The sequence below is a fragment of the Podarcis gaigeae genome (genome assembly GCF_964106915.1).
Source record: "Podarcis gaigeae genome assembly, chromosome: 7".
Lineage (NCBI taxonomy): Eukaryota > Metazoa > Chordata > Lepidosauria > Squamata > Lacertidae > Podarcis > Podarcis gaigeae.
Genome location: NC_139683.1, coordinates 83808973 through 83826149, shown reverse-complemented (window position 1 = coordinate 83826149; position 17177 = coordinate 83808973). Strand labels below are relative to the sequence as shown.

Here is a 17177-nt window from a genome sequence, read left to right as displayed (position 1 = left end):
TTCCGTTTTGGAGGTGCTTCGCAAAACGAATTTCCTATGGGCTTGCTTCGCAAGACGAAAATGGCTTGCAAGTTCCTGTGTTCCTAAGCCGCTTATCCGCTTATCCGCTAAGCCGATAAAAGCCGCTAAAAGCCACTAAACCGCTAATAGCGCTAATCCGCTAAGCCGTCAATGGGCTTCGCAAGACGAAAAAACCGCTAGACGAAGAGAGTCACGGAACGGATTCTTTTCGTCTTGTGAGGCACCACTGTATTGTAATGTGCTGTATATGCCTGAGCTGTATGAGGGGTAAACTGTATCCCTGAGAACTTTCTAATTCCTGGATCCAGCTTGGATTTAATTCCAGAGGGGCTGGGGCAAACCAGTCAGATGGGCAGGGTACAGTAATAAAAAAATTGTTGTCAAAAGGAAGTGGCTCTGTGCCAGACAGCACTTGAGTAGGCTTCCCTCTCTCAACTCGTTGGTAGTTAGCAAGACAAAGGCCAGAGCTGAGAATTGCATTATGTGAGCTAGAAGCTAGAAGCTGCAGGCTGGACAGCGGGGAGACAGAACCATGCCTGATTTCTGTGGGAATCCAAGGCTAAGAGGCAAGCAAGTACCTCTTGGGTGTTAATGTTGTGAACTCTTCCATTGCAGGGTCAGGTTGTACATATGTGTAAATAAACCGTACAGGTGAAACTCGAAAAATTAGAATATCGTGAAAAAGTTCATTTATTTCAGTAATTCAACTTAAAGGGTGAAACTAATATATGAGATAGACTCATGACATGCCAAGCGAGATATGCCAAGCCTTTATTTGTTATAATTGTGATGATCATGGCATACCGCTGATGAAAACCCCAAATTGTATATACTAAAGAGATCACAGTCTCCGCTGTCCTGCAGGAAACACAATGTAAGAGCCCTGAACCCCCTAGAACCTCGCACTGCTTGGAGGTTAGGGTGATGTGCAGCAGGGTGAAGGGTAGTATAGAAATGTAATAAATAAAAAAACCAAAAAAACTCAATAATATGAGGCTGCCTTTAAAGGAAACCCAGAAACTTGAGCTGCTGCAGAATACGGCTCGTCGTGTGTTCATTGAAGCCAGATGGCTGGTACATATCACATATCTGTACCAGTTGGGGTGGTTCATTTCCCAGTCCACATTCAAAGTGCTAATTTTGGTCTTTAAAGCCCTAACCGGTTTGGGGTCAGACTGTGAACTACTGATCCTCTTGGGCTTGCTGATCAGAAGGTTGGCGGTTCAAATCCCCACAAAGGGGTGAGCTCCCATTGCTCTGTCCCAGTTCCTGCTAACCTAGCAGTTCGAAAGCACACCTGTGCAAGTAGATAAATAGGTACCGCTGTGGCGGGAAGGTAAACAGCGTTTCTGTATGCTCTGGCTTCCGTCACGGTGTCCCATTGCACCAGAAGCGGTTTAGTCCTGCTGGCCACATGACCCAGGAAAGCTGTCTGTGGACAAATGTTGGCTCCCTCAGCCTGAAAGCGAGATGAGTGCCACAACCCCAGAGTCGCCTTTGACTGGACTTAACTGTCCAGGGATCCTTTACCTTTTGTTTACCTTTACTCATGCTTTAAAATCAGAGAAACTGGCAGACATCAGGGGGAGGACCTCCTCAGCAGTGGGTGGCCAAGAGATGGTCACTTTGCCCCTTCCATTGTAGTATTCAAGGGGGCTTTCTAAAAACCACTTGTTTCAAAAGGCTTTTAATTGATGGGCACACACATTGCTGTTTTATTTTATTGCTGTTACTTTGGAAATGGTACTATAGGGACCAAATTATATTTTAAGGCTTACGGCATATGTTATGATATTGACTGAAACAAAATCCCCATCTTCTACCAACCCTTCACACAGAATAAGTCCATGCAATTCATCCCTTGAGGTCTTGGGCAGTGTATTTCTTGATTATCGTGTGTGTTTATGAAATTCTAAATGCACTTTGATGTTGCTGTAAAAACAAAGTAGTATGTTAATCCCAAATTACGCTTTCTGCATAAGCACTCAATAGCCAGTCAAGTGAATTTCACCACTCATGGAAACGATTGTTTTACCAAAGCGCCCTCTATTGGCAAGGGGTAGATACTGCAGAACCTGGTGTTTGTTTTGGCTCTACAAAGCAAACGGGTCTTTCCATGTTAGAAACCTGCTTTAAGGTTTAGAATCATAGAATCATAGAGTTGGAAGAGACCACAAGGGCCATCGAGTCCAACCCCCTGCCAAGCAGGAAACACCATCAGAGCACTCCTGACATATGGTTGTCAAGCCTCTGCTTAAAGACCTCCAAAGAAGGAGACTCCACCACACTCCTTGGCAGCAAATTCCACTGTTGAACAGCTCTTACTGTCAGGAAGTTCTTCCTAATGTTTAGGTGGAATCTTCTTTCTTGTAGTTTGGATCCATTGCTCCGTGTCCGCTTCTCTGGAGCAGCAGAAAACAACCTTTCTCCCTCCTCTATGTGACATCCTTTTATATATTTGAACATGGCTATCATATCACCCCTTAACCTCCTCTTCTCCAGGCTAAACATGCCCAGCTCCCTTAGCCGTTCCTCATAAGGCATCGTTTCCAGGCCTTTGACCATTTTGGTTGCCCTCCTCTGGACACGTTCCAGTTTGTCAGTGTCCTTCTTGAACTGTGGTGCCCAGAACTGGACACAGTACTCCAGGTGATGGCTTGCTTTAAACATTTTAGCTGTTTTACAACTGGGTGAGTTTCAGATGCTCTGAGTAGTTAGAAAAGCAAAGAATGAGTCTTTTTAAAAATAAATTATTGATATCCTTATCACAATCAACCAACATTGAGGCAAAACTTAAAAACAATACATATTTTCAGCATGCATGGGAGTAGCAAATGAAGTTTGATCCCTGCAAAACAAACAATCTAAATAGTCACTTCAATTACATTTTGACACTTCTGCAAATATTCATCTGTTAAATGCACAAATAATATTTATTAGAAAAAATTATACAGACATGTAAAAAATAATCTGAAAACAAGTGAACCTACATTAGATGTTTATACAATTTCAAGGTTTTTAATTATTATTTTAAACTCCAGTTTCTATATATATGTAGTAAAATTCCCAAAGTGGAACAACATGAAATGTGAAACACATTATATGAATATACCATATATACACATTCTCACAGAGAAAGCATCTCATTTTTCTATATACTGTAGATATTGTGTACAGAACTCAAACCATGCTTCAGTTAAATTCATTAAAATTGAAAGGCCTACTAGCATGAATAAAGGACATGATTTGATCAAAAATCTTCTTTTCCTTTTGAGGCAAATTGACAAATTTAGGGAGTAGACAAATCAGTTTTGAAAGTGGCCAGAGAGTTATCACTTCTCATTATGTGAATTTATTTGTTTTCCTCCACTGTCATCTCTGGTCAAAAAGACGCACTTGATTTAGAAACAATACCTCAAATCTACAAAACCTGCTTACAGATGCAGGCTTCACATCATGAGAAGTGCCTTAAGCTTTGCAGAGACTAGTGAACAAAGAAGCAAAACAAAGGTTTTTTTAAAAGTTTGTTTCATCCACATTTCCAGTGAAAGTTGTTTGGAGAACATTTGGCGTAACTAAAAAGAGACTTTGTAGTCTCGGGAATTCACTTCCTGCAAGGCCGTTTGCAAGAGAACACTTCTATTTGCATAGATGAACATTCCCCCCCTCCCTGCCCCGATTTAAAGAGCTAGTAAGACAATCTATTGTCTTCCTGTGGCATTTAAGGCAATGCTCAATAGCTTATTGTTTCTACTGCCACACAAAGTACTTCAGGCTACATTGAACAAAGATGTCCTCACGACATCTCAACAAGAGTTTATGTTTTCTGCCAGCCTCCAAGGAGGTAGGTTCATGACTCTTCCCATCTGAAGGAGGTTATTTCAGATGGCATTGCCACATTTTCCTGTGTGGTAAAAAAAAGCCGTCCTCCAGGAACTTTATGAGCAGCCTTCGGTTCTCCCAGCACACTTCAGTAGACTGCGGACTTCTGCTATGCCGCTCGTGACAGCAGGAGGAAGGCTCTTCGCATTGCCTGCTTCCCAAGCTTGCATGGCCTCCAAGACTTTAGGTGGATTGCTAGGACCCAACTCGCAAAGTGCATATGCTGCTGCCAACTGGACCCCCCAGGCCACATCTGCAAAGATGGGAAAAAGAACCATTAATAATGCCCTTGACCAAAAGCCATTCAGGCTTGCGAAAGGAACACAGTCAACTCAGCGGAATATGGCACTTTCTTCTGGCATCCTGGTCTCTTAAGCATTTGCGTTCCCCAGGTCAAACTCGCTTTTCAATTTCCCCTCACACAGAAGCTGGGCTTCAGTGCCTCTAGAGAGATTATTATTTTTATATAGGAAGCAGTATAAAGGTAAAGGTAAAGGGACCCCTGACCATTAGGTCCAGTTGTGACCGACTCTGGGGTTGCGGCACTCATCTTGCTTTACTGGCCGAGAGATCCGGCGTACAGCTTCTGGGTCATTTGCCCAGCATGACTAAGCCACTTCTGGCGAACCAGAGCAGCACACGGAAACGCCGTTTACCTTCCTGCCGGAGCGGTACCTATTTATCTACTTGCACTTTGAGGTGCTTTCGAACTGCTAGGTTGGCAGGAGCAGGGACTGAGCATCGCGGGGATTCGAACCGCTGACCTTCTGATTGGCAAGTCCTAGGCTCTGTGGTTTAACCCACAGCGCCACCTGCGTCCCTAGGAAGCAGTATAGAAATGGTCTAAATAAGCAGAATGCGCACAAATGTTCCTGGGCGTCTCCTTAGCACAGGGCAATAGCTGTCAGATGCTTCACCGCATTACAGTACAGGGCAGAATGGTTGTTACCTTTCTCTTTGGCATGCTGGAGAAAGACCCCAATAACGGAACTGATGTTTTCGACCGCAGAAAAAAATCCTTCTCTCAGTCCTATTTGGCCTAGACGACCTGTGAAGAATCAACAGAAAGGGGTGATTGTTATGTAAAGTACTTCAGAGTGTGGGGGGCTGGGGGGCACTGATATAACTCCATACGAAAAAGAATGAGGATGAAGAAAATCTCTTCTGCCCCCCCATCGGACATCTAGCTGCTGCATGGAGGAGCTTAAAGTGATCGTCTTTGTCCTGCTGAAGGAAGCGAAGATCTCCTGGCACTTTATAAGCAAGGAACTTGCATAATATGAGGGAATGGGTAAGAGTCAGATCCTGGACATATTATTTGGTTCTGATGTGGCAGCAAGCGTGAGAGAGTCGTGCAGGGCACAGCTAAGAAGGCAGAAGAGAGACGAAGAAGGAAGAACAAAGACAGCCAAATCCATGTTTATTAATCAGTCCTTCTGCCCTCTGACTCCAAGAGGCATGTTGCCATTCAGCCAGAGATAAAATGGATACAGGATGCTGCAGAGATAATAATAATAATAATAATAATAATAATAATAATAATAATTATTTATTATTTATACCCTGCCCATCTGACTGGGTTTTCCCAGTCACTCTGGGCAGCTCCCAACAGAATATTAAAAACACGATAAAACATCAAACATTAAAAACTTCCCTAAACAGGGCTGCCTTCAGATGTCTTATAGAAGTCAGGTAGTTGTTTATTTCCTTGGCATCTGATGGGAGGGCATTCCACAGGGTGGGCGCCACTACTGAGAACGCCCTCTGCCTGGTTCCCTGTAACCTCACTTCTCACAGGGAGGGAACTGCCAGAAGGCCCTCGGCGCTGGACCTCAGTGTCCGGACTGAGCGATGGGGGTGGAGACCCTTCTTCAGGTATACAGGACCGAGGCTGTTTAGGGCTTTAAAGGTCAGCACCAACACTTTGAATTGTGCTTGGAAACATACTGGGAGCCAATGTAGGTCTTTCAGGACCGGTGTTATGTGGTCTCAGTGGCTACTCGCAGTCACCAATCTAGTTGCCGCATTCTGGATTAATTGTAGTGTACGGGTTAAAGGTACTGTACTTTTTCATGTATACGACGAGGTTTTTTTTTGCTAAAGCAATGTCCAGAATTGGGGCTCGTCTTATACACAGTTAGCGCATTGTTGGGATAGGGGATTGGTTGCTGCTGTGAGAATGATCTCGTCAGCGGTGATTGGTGACTGCGGCAAGGGCTGCTGCTGATAGGCTGTGTGTGTGATTGGGGCGGCTGCTGTTGCTGAGCGGAATAGGTTGTCTCGGCGACATGTGCGATAGCCACTGTTGTTCTGGCGGGTGAGTGAATTTTGGCCCCTGAAAAGCTCATCAACTCTGGGCAATCCCCCCCCCATTTTCTTAATTTTGAGTCCCCCCAAATTGGAGGCGTGTTATACACGGAAAAATACGGTATACAGTAGTCTTCTTTTTTGGGTGGGATGTGGGGAGAGATGCCAACAACCCTCTCCTATTAGTTCTCAAGAGACTGCAGCCAGAACGTAAAAGCCATCACCACCGCAAGTTACCGGCTCCTTTTACTCATGCACACAGATGTGGACTAAGTGGGGGATAGCAATGTCCCGAGCAGACAAATGGAAAGAGTATTCCAACAAGCCTGGTAGCCACAGAGAAAGCGCTGCAGGAGTGCATACTCACCAATCAGTCTGAGCACTGTTGCTACAATTATATCAGAAGGGGAAGAGACGTTGCCGTTGCCCTTTCTGTTCTTTATCCACTTATCCATGATAGGCCAGAGTTCTTTGCTGTGGAACGAAGCGGACAATGAGTACATATGTGCTGACTGCCTCCCTTTTTGCCTTTTGAAACTAGCTCGACCTGCCAGACCTACACCACACTCCTTTGGAATGAAAAACCTCCAAATGCTTTCGATTTGAGAAAACATATTAAGTTGCAGTAACAGCAGAACAACAAGGTTGGCTTAGCAAGCGTATTGGAGGAAACAGCCTATGGTGAATGGATGAGCCAGGCTGCACACCTTTATTTTAATTATTAAGTACAATAAACAACAAAGACCCGTAATACCTTATGATATGATCGTGGGTCCAGCACCACTTTTGATGTGAGCACAACAGATCAACAGCAAACACATATTCCCATGTGCTCTCTTTCAGGTCTTCTCCAAATTGCTCACTGAGCTGAAATTCCATCTGTGGACACAACTGTATCGCCAAAAGCAGGCTAGAGACCATCATGCCAACATCTGCTGGTGCATTCTGGAAAAATGAATGAATGCTGATTTTGTTCTCAAACATTCTACCCACAAGACATTATAGATTAGTGAGACCACTGGTTCCAAAATGGTAGTGCAGACGAACAACCAGTCCCAAAATGGAGCAGAATTGGGTATAATCAGCTGGCTATCACTGACATCACATTCCAACTGCTATCAAATCCATCTTTGCCTTTGGAAATTGCTAAATTCTTTGCCTCTGCATTCTCCTTGTGCCAAGGAGTTCCACGGCTCTGATTTCCTCTCATCCGCAGGCTCTAAGTGGAGAACATGTTGTCTTTTATATTTCCCCCTTCCTACTACCCCACATGCCTATAAAAGTATTTTTTTACCCACCTCACAGTGAAAATGGCAATATTATAAGTAGTGGTTTTTCCCCCCAGTGGTTTTATTTGGCTCATATTTGGTTCAGCGGCATGTGAAACTGCCCCCCCCCCCATCCCAAAATCAAACCCACTTTTTTCAAAGTGATGCCCAGCTCTTCAGAAAGCAGCATTTGATTAACAGATAACACAAGAAATATGCACACTGGCCCTTTCTTATGCCTCTGTGAAAAGTGAGGTACTGCTCTTGTATAATCAACAACCAACTCTCTTCTGGCCAAATGCAAAAAAGGGATCCTGTCAAATGCTCATACCTCTTCCCAATTCAGGTAAGTTCTCAGACACTTCAGCACCTCCCCTCTTGCACGCTGCCTGGCAACCAACTGGATAGCTTTGCTGATCACACCTTCCGAGGAAAAGATCTCATCCCACATGTTCGCAATAAACAAAGTTAGTATGGCCGATTTGGGGAAATCTGGCAGGGAGAAATTAAAATAAGAAAGGAAAACCCTTTAGGCTAGACAATAATCAATATGTATATATATATTACAAGTTGGACTTGAAACAAAATGTTGCAGGGGGTTCACTATATAAGCAGTGAGGAGCTAAAGCACTTACCTTTCCCCCTTTTCATGTCCCTTTTCCAGTTTATGCTCAATACTCTCTCTCTCTCAATACTATCTCTCTCTCGTGGAGACCACTGAGCATGCTCAGTATATTAATCACGCCTCCATACCAGCTAAATGTGTCTCCTGCACATACTCGCAAAATTATCTATTTTGATTTAAGGAGCTTAGGCTCTCCTCAAGCAGCCATACCCTAAAGGTAGCACCAAGGATTTAGGCTGCAATCCTAACCCCTGGGTGGCAGTGGTGGGACTTGTTTCTTATTCTATTCTATTTATAAAAACAGATGTTAGATACAGCGGTACCTCGGGATGCGAACGGGATACGTTCCAGAGCCCCGTTCGCACCCTGAACAGAACGTAAGATGCACCCGCGTGTCCGCAGCCGTGAGCAGCGAAACCCGGAAGTAATGCGCTTTTTATTCTGAGGTATGACTGTACTGCTGTATGATAAATATATATATACATACAGTGGTACCTCGGGTTAAGTACTTAATTTGTTCTGGAGGTCCGTTCTTAACCTGAAACTGTTCTTAACCTGAAGCACCACTTTAGCTAATGGGGCCTCCTGCTGCTGCCGCGCCGCCGGAGCACGATTTCTTGTTCTCATCCTGAAGCAAAGGTATTGACCCGAGGTACTATTTCTGGGTTAGCGGAGTCTGTAACCTGAAGCGTATGTAACCTGAAGCGTATGTAACCCGAGGTACCACTGTATATCACTGCAGTTTACGATATAAAAACATAAAACCAAACTACAGCATCATAGGATGTTAAAAACAAGTTAAAAGCAAAAGGAAATTAAAAGCAAACATCCAAAAACTTTATTGCCTGCATAGGCAGCTGGTGTTGCTAGGGTAGAATAGGCAGCCAGGAAGGGGGAGGGGGAACGCTCCCAGGTTGGCATAGTGAAGAGACCCTGATAGAGCCCATTGAGATCACCATGGCTGTGCTGACCTAGGATCCAGTGGGTCCAGTGGTTGGACCTCTACCTCCAGGACAGTTTACAAACTTTTATTTAAAAAAAAAACAAAAACACAAATACGTAAAGACACAAATCATTTTGTTTCCCCTCCATTTGGGTAGCCTGATGCCTGGATGTATATATTCCGATTCAGGTTTTTAATATGCTTGTGTATTTTTGTTCTGGCTTGTGAATCACTTCGGGACTTTTTGTAATGAGAAGCAGTGTGTGTGTGTGTGTGTGTGTGTGTGTGTACACACACACACACACACACACACAGTGGTACCTCGCAAGACGAAATTAATTCGTTCCGCGAGTCTCTTCGTCTTGCGGTTTTTTCGTCTTGCGAAGCACGGCTATTAGCGGCTTAGAAAAAGGAAAAAAACAGGAAAAAAACTTGCAAGAACTCGCAAGACGTTTCGTCTTGCAAAGCAAGCCCATAGGGAAATTCATCTTGCGAAGCACCTCAAAAACAGAAAACTCTTTTGTCTAGCGAGTTTTTCGTCTTGCGAGGCATTCGTCTTGCGGGGCACCACTATATATATATATATATATATATATATATATATATATATATAACAAATCCAACCTAACCTCAATGCAGTAGAGGAGATCAAGCCCTTCCATTAGGGAGGAAGCCCCAGGTGTGAATAAGGTCCTCTGCATTAGTTCTTTATCCTGCAATGGCCCATTGTCCACACAATTATTCCCCCTTTTGTTTATTAATGGAGGGCAGGAAATCACACAGACCAGACCCGCTGCCCAGTTCGCCATTTGTGTGGAGGGTGTGGTTTGCAGGGGAGGCTGTATCACAGAGGAGAGAGGATTGCACCACTTCTTCTGCAGCATTACTCTGATGGAAATGTATGAACCAGGCCTGTGGGTTGTTTAATCAGCCAACAACCCTGGTAAACAGACCTTTGCCAAAACAGTGAGTATACATTGATTTATTTCGTTTATGAACCGCTTCCCATGAAACATCCAAAAGCGATTAACATATCTGCATTCAGCTGGAACACAATGCGTAAGATGCTTTCCACCATAAAAAAGACAAAGACAGATCATACCTTCCTTAAGAAGACTGTAGCAAAACAGGCGTGCTTTTTCAAGGTCTCCTAGCTGCCGGCATATTCCAACATACACCCTGCAGAGGGCCTGAATGTGATTGTGGCCCAAGGTCGTCTTCTGTTTCTTCAGTTTCTTCAGAATGGTCTGCAACGCCGTCTCGGCTAAGTGCTGTAACATGCAAAATGGTATTTTCCATTGAGGATATTTCAACATGCATAATATACCTTATTATCAGAAAATAATATACCGTATTTTTCGCTCTATAAGACGCACCAGACCACAAGACACACCTATTTTTTGGAGGAGGAAAACAAGAAAGAAAATATTCTGAATCTCAGAAGCCAGAACAGCAAGAGGGATCGCTGCGCAGTGAAAGCAGCAATCCCTCTTGCTGTTCTGGCTTCTGGGATAGCTGCGCAGCCTGCATTCGCTCCATAAGACGCACACACATTTCCCCTTACTTTTTAGGAGGGAAAAAGTGAGTCTTATAGAGCAAAAAATACGGTACTTATGTCCTTGAACAGAAATGCTGATGATCTTCAGAGCTAATTCTTTATCAGATACAGGCGATAAAATAGAGAAGAACAGATCTGTCCAAGCAAGGACAAGGACAAACATGTTTTAAAACCACTGGAAAAGTGCACTCGTGGCAGTTTGCAGCTGAAAGTGGTAAGCTGCAAAGGTTAAAAATACAGAAAACCAGCAACTAAACACCACAATAGTAGGAGTGAAGGACTAAATGCATGGCAGGTACAAGAAGTAACAGCATAGTGAATGTTCTTTTAATGAGCCATCTGAAACGTTATATGAAAGAAGACCAATTGGCCATTCCACATGCAGGCCAAATTCTGATACAACCTCTGCCAGTGATGTGTGTAAAGGAATTTATGGGGAGGTGCCATAAGCAGAGCACAAGCAATGCATGCAGATCCAATCCCTATCACCTCCAGTGAAAAAGGTTCTCTGCCAGATTCTGAGATAACTTCACATTTGTGCACAATTGTCGCTCTGTCACCTTAAAAAGTTTGAAAGACCTGGAATCCATGCAGGGCATTTTGGAAGGCCTTAATTCATACCAATATAAGGTTGAAGATATGCTAGGGCCTAAGTTGGGAGCCGTTTACCTTCCCGTCGGAGCGGTACCTATTTATCTACTTGCACTTTGACGTGCTTTCAAACTGCTAGGTTGGCAGGAACTGCTAGGTTTCCGTCCACTGCTCTGGTTCAAACCTGTGAAACACACAACTAAAGGACAGGACTCTCACTTGGGGGGGGGGTCTGTGGGTCACATGGAGTGGGGCGAAAATACAGGGGTCTTAAAACACACAGCACATTCTTTATTACCAGCCAAAGCCCATACTGTCCCTAGCGAGGACCCTCTGCACATTTGATTTCTGGGGATGACTGCACCCCCATCACCCCAGCAGAAGATGTTGCTTTGGTGTTCAAGAGAGCGTAACAGTTCCTCTGCTCTGAATGCTAATGCCAAGATTAGTACTTCAGCCTGCAGATTCTCACATAAAAGGTAAAGGTAAAGGTACCCCTGCCCGTACGGGCCAGTCTTGACAGACTCTGGGGTTGTGCGCCCATCTCACTCAAGAGGCCAGGGGCCAGCGCTGTCCGGAGACACTTCCGGGTCACGTGGCCAGCGTGACATCGCTGCTCTGGCGAGCCAGAGCTGCACACGGAAACGCTGTTTACCTTCCCGCTGGTAAGCGGTCCCTATTTATCTACTTGCACCCGGAGGTGCTTTCGAACTGCTAGGTTGGCAGGCGCTGGGACCGAGCAGCGGGAGCGCACCCCGCCGCAGGGATTCAAACCACCGACCTTTCGATCGGCAAGTCCTAGGTGCTGAGGCTTTAACCCACAGCGCCACCTGCAGATTCTCATATACAACAGGCTAAATAGAGACAACTGTGAGCAAAGTCCTTGTGCACTTGCTCACCTGTGGAAGAGACGAGCCGGGATGGGTGGCGGTGACAGCAGCTAAGTTTGCAAGAAATGAGAGAGTGCAAAAAGTTTGAGAAACACTGGGGTAAACACAACATCAAAATCCCCATGGATATTAACTGTAAGGGACTGAAAAACCACCGTTTGCTCAAAAGTGTATGTCTGTGTGTGCGGGTGTGTGTTAAGCCATGCAAATCCAGCTTCAAAAACCAAGATATGAGTCAACATCCCTAATCAGCAACAGCAAACATAATTATATGTCCACATATGAACTGCAAGAGGCAACATGCTAGCCTGGCAGAGAGGTGGGTTCAAATGGTCACCTCTACGGATTCTACCATCTTAACTACTATTCCAGAAGGTTCCACGCTCATTGTTTGGTTGTATGAGCTAAACCAGTTTACTGGTATTTTTTAAACAACAACAACAACAACAACAACAACAAGTGTAACTGACCTTCTTAGCAACGCCAAGTTCATAAACGGCTTCTTTCTCTTCATCTCTCATGGCTGGGAGCTTCGAGGTATTGCCCACCAAAACGTGGCTACGGATAACAGGTAACAGGTCAAAACAGGCTTTGGAAACTTTCTCCAATGCTACCATCACAATGTTGCTATCGGAGTCATCGCTTTTCTTCGCAGCCACAAGCAATTGTGAATCGGCTTCACCGGTTAAGTGAGTACCACCCTCGCTACTCAGATGGATGGTTTCCTCAGCAGGGCACCGTACGCCAGCATCTGGGACTCTACCTGAAGGCTCCTCCTTGCAGAAGTTTGATTTTGGCGACTTGCTATCTAGTCTTAGCCTTTTGGCATTCTTTGGCACAGTCACAGGTACTAAAGCCCTTTTCCCAGTATAACACACATTGGAAGACAGTTGCTCTGGGTCAGGCTTGAAACTGCTCCCCGTTTTAACAAAAGCAGTGGACACAGAAGCAATTGCTTTAAAGCCACTGATCTGATGGACCGGCTGTGGGGCGTTCTTGCCATCTAGAGAAGACGACCTACTCAGCTGAATGTTACCTTTTAGGATGCTGAGAGTTCTGGCTCGGGCGGATAGCTCTGGATACATGCTGTCCAATATCTTCACCGAGTTTTCCTGGGGTACGGGGGGAGCAGTGCCGCCAACTGCCGATGGAGGAAGTCTGCCAGGCACGGGGAGGGCGTGCTTGGGAGTGGTGGCGCAAAACTGAAGAGGCGAAGACAGAGCCCTCTGACGCATCGGCGTGCCCGAGGGTGAAGGGGTGGTAAATGTAGCGGGAGACTTGCATTTGGGGATATCCAACAGCGGCGACCTTAGAGGAGGAACTGCAGCTTCCCATAAAGGAGAATTCATTCCATCAAGTGGGGAAGGCAAAGAAGACTGGCTAGATGATGACATCACCGGGGAGAGGGGCCTAACCGTTCTTGGCGGAGTAGGTATCAGAGGTGGGAGCAAGGGAGGTAATGGAGGGCCCATCTCTTCCCTAATTTTTGTCAGGGTTTTTGGAGGAGAATACACTGTAGGCGTGGAAGTATCTGCGTTGGCAAAAATGGTCTCAGTGAGCAGTGCTTGCCGACTTTTCCTCTTCCCCTTGCAGCTAGGTATTCTCTGGAGAGGCCTAAGGCCTGCCTCTGCTGAAACATTTCTAGAGTCTGATGGTTCAAGCGCTTGTCCTGCTCCGTTATTTCCGTGAGATGCAAGAGCAGCGGGAGATGCCACTTTCTCAGACACTATTTTTTGTGGTTTAGAGCTGGAAGGTTCAGAGGCAGGTGGTACGGAATGCCGGCTGGTTTGAGCAGCAAGAGTTTCCCCCTCGTTCTTTATATGGGTTCCCTGGTTGTGGGAGGAACTGGCGTCCTCATCAAGACCGACGGGTGTTAACTGGTTCTGCATCAGGCTGGATTTCCCCTTAAAGAAATCTAACTGGATTTCTGGGGTTTCTACACTAGTGCCGCTGTATTCCGAGTGTGGTGCAACTATATCACTATTAAATTCTGGATCACTTGCAGGAGACTTCCTGGAGAGAGATTTTCGGTCATGTGTTAGCCCTTGTCTCATCAATGAAACGACTGCTGAAATGTTTTGTCCTGCTTGCCTCTCTTCTGACTTCTCTGTTGCTGTAAGAGATTCAGATTTTAAGGAGGTATTTTCATCGCTACACGTCCGTCTTGTTGCATATGAATGCTCCCATATCCCTTCCGTTACTTCAGCAACATGGGAGCCGGTGTCATGTGCTGCAGCCGGAGTATATTTCGGCGATGCCTCTTCTGTTACATGGGACAGCTCCTGCTCACCACCCACATCTGCTCTGGACGCTGCAAACATTGGTTGTGGTTTTGTGCAATTCACCTTCCTTGATGGGAAAACCTCTCCCTCTGGTGAATCCAAGGGAGATGATTTCATAAGCAGGATAGTACTTTCAGACACTGTCAGTTCATTCACCCCTTCAGATCTTGTGCCTCTGCTCGATATTGCCTCAGTTTCTTTAGCTGTTGCTTCACTCAGATTATGTTCTAGCTCACACTTTCTTGAAGGAATCCCTGACGTCTTATCAAGAGGAACAAGAAGCTTCTCATCACTTGGAACAGATTCGTTCACTACAAAAATGTCTACAATATTAACACTGTTTAGGCTCGATGCCTCGGGAGTTTGTGCTTTAGTGAGCTCCCCACAACACATTATCTGGGATTCCCTGAGAGTTGGCAGCTCTCTGGCTTCTTTGATTTCCATTTCATGGAAACTGCAACAATCCAGGGACTTATTTTTGTCTATGTCAGAATCGAGAACATTCGCCTCTTTACTTGTCAAGTCTTCCCCAGAATCGTGATCCCTATGATCAGCATCTTCTTCTCTGCTTGGAGAGGAAGGGGTAATGTACCCTGGGACAGAGCTTTGGCCATTTCTGCTGAAGAGCTCATAATTGATTTCAACGTTGGACAGAGTAACACCGGAGGGCTCTGCAGTGGACTTAGAACCAACTGTTGTAGTGACAGAGGAAGTTTCAATAACTGCACTCTCTGATTCTAATTCATCTTGAACAGACTGAGCAAGACCTTCATTTGTGTTCTGTTCTAATTCCACCCCGTTTGTTACAGAGCACTTGTAATTTGTTTCTGTCCCTTCCGCAGCATGCTTCATTTTATCAGATGAATTGCTTTTAGCATTATAGGTTGCCTTTTCTTGAGGTGGTGCATCATTTATTCCATGTTGCAAATCTTTAAAAATCAAACTGGGCTCCATATTTCTGTCACACAGAGTTCCAAGAGCAGATGTTTCTTCACTTCCTTCTTCTATGATAAACTGTGCAGTCCCAGTTTCTGTTATTTTCAGCCGTTCACTATCTTCCTTCTCAAGCCGTTCTGATGTCAAGCATAAATCTTCCGCAACAGCCTCAGTGTGCTGAAAGTTAATTGAAACGCTATGCGTTTTGGACTTACACTCAGGTTTAACGTCTGCATTTTCAACATACCCTGATTCTGAAGCACTTTGAGTGACATTCTCTGATTCAAAGAGTGTGTGTTTACTTTCAAGAGACCCCTCAGGACACCCTTCAATAATAAATGCTTGTGCTGCTAACATAGGACTGCTTTGATAATCTGGCTCCTCTTGTAGCGATTTAACAGAATCTTTTTGGTCAATGTATTGTTCTAGTTCTACACATTCTTTTTTTACATCCATTGATTTGGGTTTCGTTTTGCCTACAACGTTTTCATTTTCAACTTTCTGCTGGTCATCTTCTCCATGTTTAGTACGCACAGAAGGGAGAGTGCTGCTTTCACCTATAGGATACAATGAATTATTGCATCCACCACTTGCCACTGTAATATGGGAGTGGGGCCGCAAGGTATCAGCATTCCCTAGTTTATTCTCCCCATTTAATTCATATTGCTTGTCACATTCCTCTTCACTACTGTGATTTTCTTCTACGCATTGTGATTTGATGGCTGCATCGGAGACGTGAGAATCTTTTTCAAAGTCCTGTGTAAATGTTATCTCAGCATCTTGTTGCTGGAGCAGCACCCTAGAACATTCCATTTCAGAGAGGAAATTATGGTTAACGAAATTCATTTTCTCTTCCATTAATGCTTCATCACTGCTGCCTGAGCAGAGCCCTTCAGTTGCATTTTGTTTGTCTGTTGTTACAGGTTCAGTGTGCTCTTCACCAATGCATTTTGCTTTCTCAAAATTAAATTTAGATTGGATGTCAATGGGGCCAGGCCCCATTCCTCCTCGCACATCACCAGAAACATCCTTAAAAATTTCAGGAGCTACGAGCTCATTTTCAGTAGCTAAAATTGACCCTTTGGTTTGCTGCTGAGAGCCACCTTTGGGTGTTTGAAGCCAATCACCTTCCACTGTCTCAATGAGCTCTTCCTTCTCATCTTTCAAGAAGCTACTAGGCTCTTTGTGCACATGGTCAATGCTGCTTCCAACTTCTTTTTTCATGGGCACTGACTCAGCTGTTTTTTCTTGATCTTGTAAGTTAGCTGATGGAGACAATAAAGCAGGCATCATGAGTTTGTCTTTCATCTTATTATCTATGTTTTTGTTGATGTTTTCTGTACCGTGTGCTGCTGGTTCAGTGGCTGTGTGTGCCTCCAAAAAGTCAGAATTCTCCTGCAGACACTTCTCACTCTTTGATATGGCACCTCCCTCATTAGGATATACTGATGTTTCTGTCACAGGGTCGTGACACAGTGCTGACTCTTCTTCCGTCAATTTGCTAAGTCTTTCAGGTGACTCCTGAGAATTGCCATTTGTATTGTTTGCGCTAAAAGAGACACATTTGCTCCGAGATTCTGCTGAAAGATTCTCGTAAGAAATTTCAGCTTTTGATTCACTTTTTTCCAAAATATTTTCAAGCATTTGCACATCCTGGTTCATTTCATCTTCATCGCTGGAATCTGTTAAGTTTCCAAATAACGTATCCTTAAAGAAATAAATGAGAAGAATTAATATAGTACTCATAACAGTTCAAATGTTTTATGAACAGCCATTCAAGTTACAATGTTCATTACCTTTTTCCCTTTTAAAAAACTGGTACTGCTAAAGACACATCTAAACAGATATGCACTAAAAACATGACTGAGGTGTAG

General features: G+C 44.5%; 1 protein-coding gene and 1 long non-coding RNA gene across 7 annotated transcripts in view; one reads left to right on the top strand and one right to left on the bottom strand.

Annotated features, from left to right (window-relative positions):
- The window catches only part of LOC310848923, a 125023-nt gene that overhangs the window by 73791 nt on the left and 34055 nt on the right, over positions 1-17177 (top strand). The window lies entirely within an intron of this gene.
- ICE1 (interactor of little elongation complex ELL subunit 1) overlaps positions 2936-17177 on the bottom strand; it is a 38175-nt gene continuing 23933 nt past the window's right edge. For 3 of the 6 annotated variants that reach the window (XR_014566644.1, XR_014566645.1, XR_014566647.1), the window contains 8 exons: positions 12556-17010; positions 12095-12135; positions 10149-10317; positions 7810-7970; positions 6965-7155; positions 6578-6684; positions 4853-4951; positions 2936-4156 (listed from right to left, as the gene is read on the bottom strand). Coding sequence is in view for 2 of the 6 variants with exons in the window: in XM_083748356.1 (XP_083604482.1) it covers positions 3960-4156; positions 4853-4951; positions 6578-6684; positions 6965-7155; positions 7810-7970; positions 10149-10317; positions 12556-17010 (5379 nt within the window). In the remaining 4 variants the exon portion in view is untranslated. Of the gene's footprint in view, positions 4157-4852; positions 4952-6577; positions 6685-6964; positions 7156-7809; positions 7971-10148; positions 10318-11377; positions 11654-12025; positions 12136-12555; positions 17011-17177 lie in introns of those variants that run through there. The other 3 variants (XM_083748356.1, XM_083748357.1, XR_014566646.1) reach the window with 2 other exon arrangements.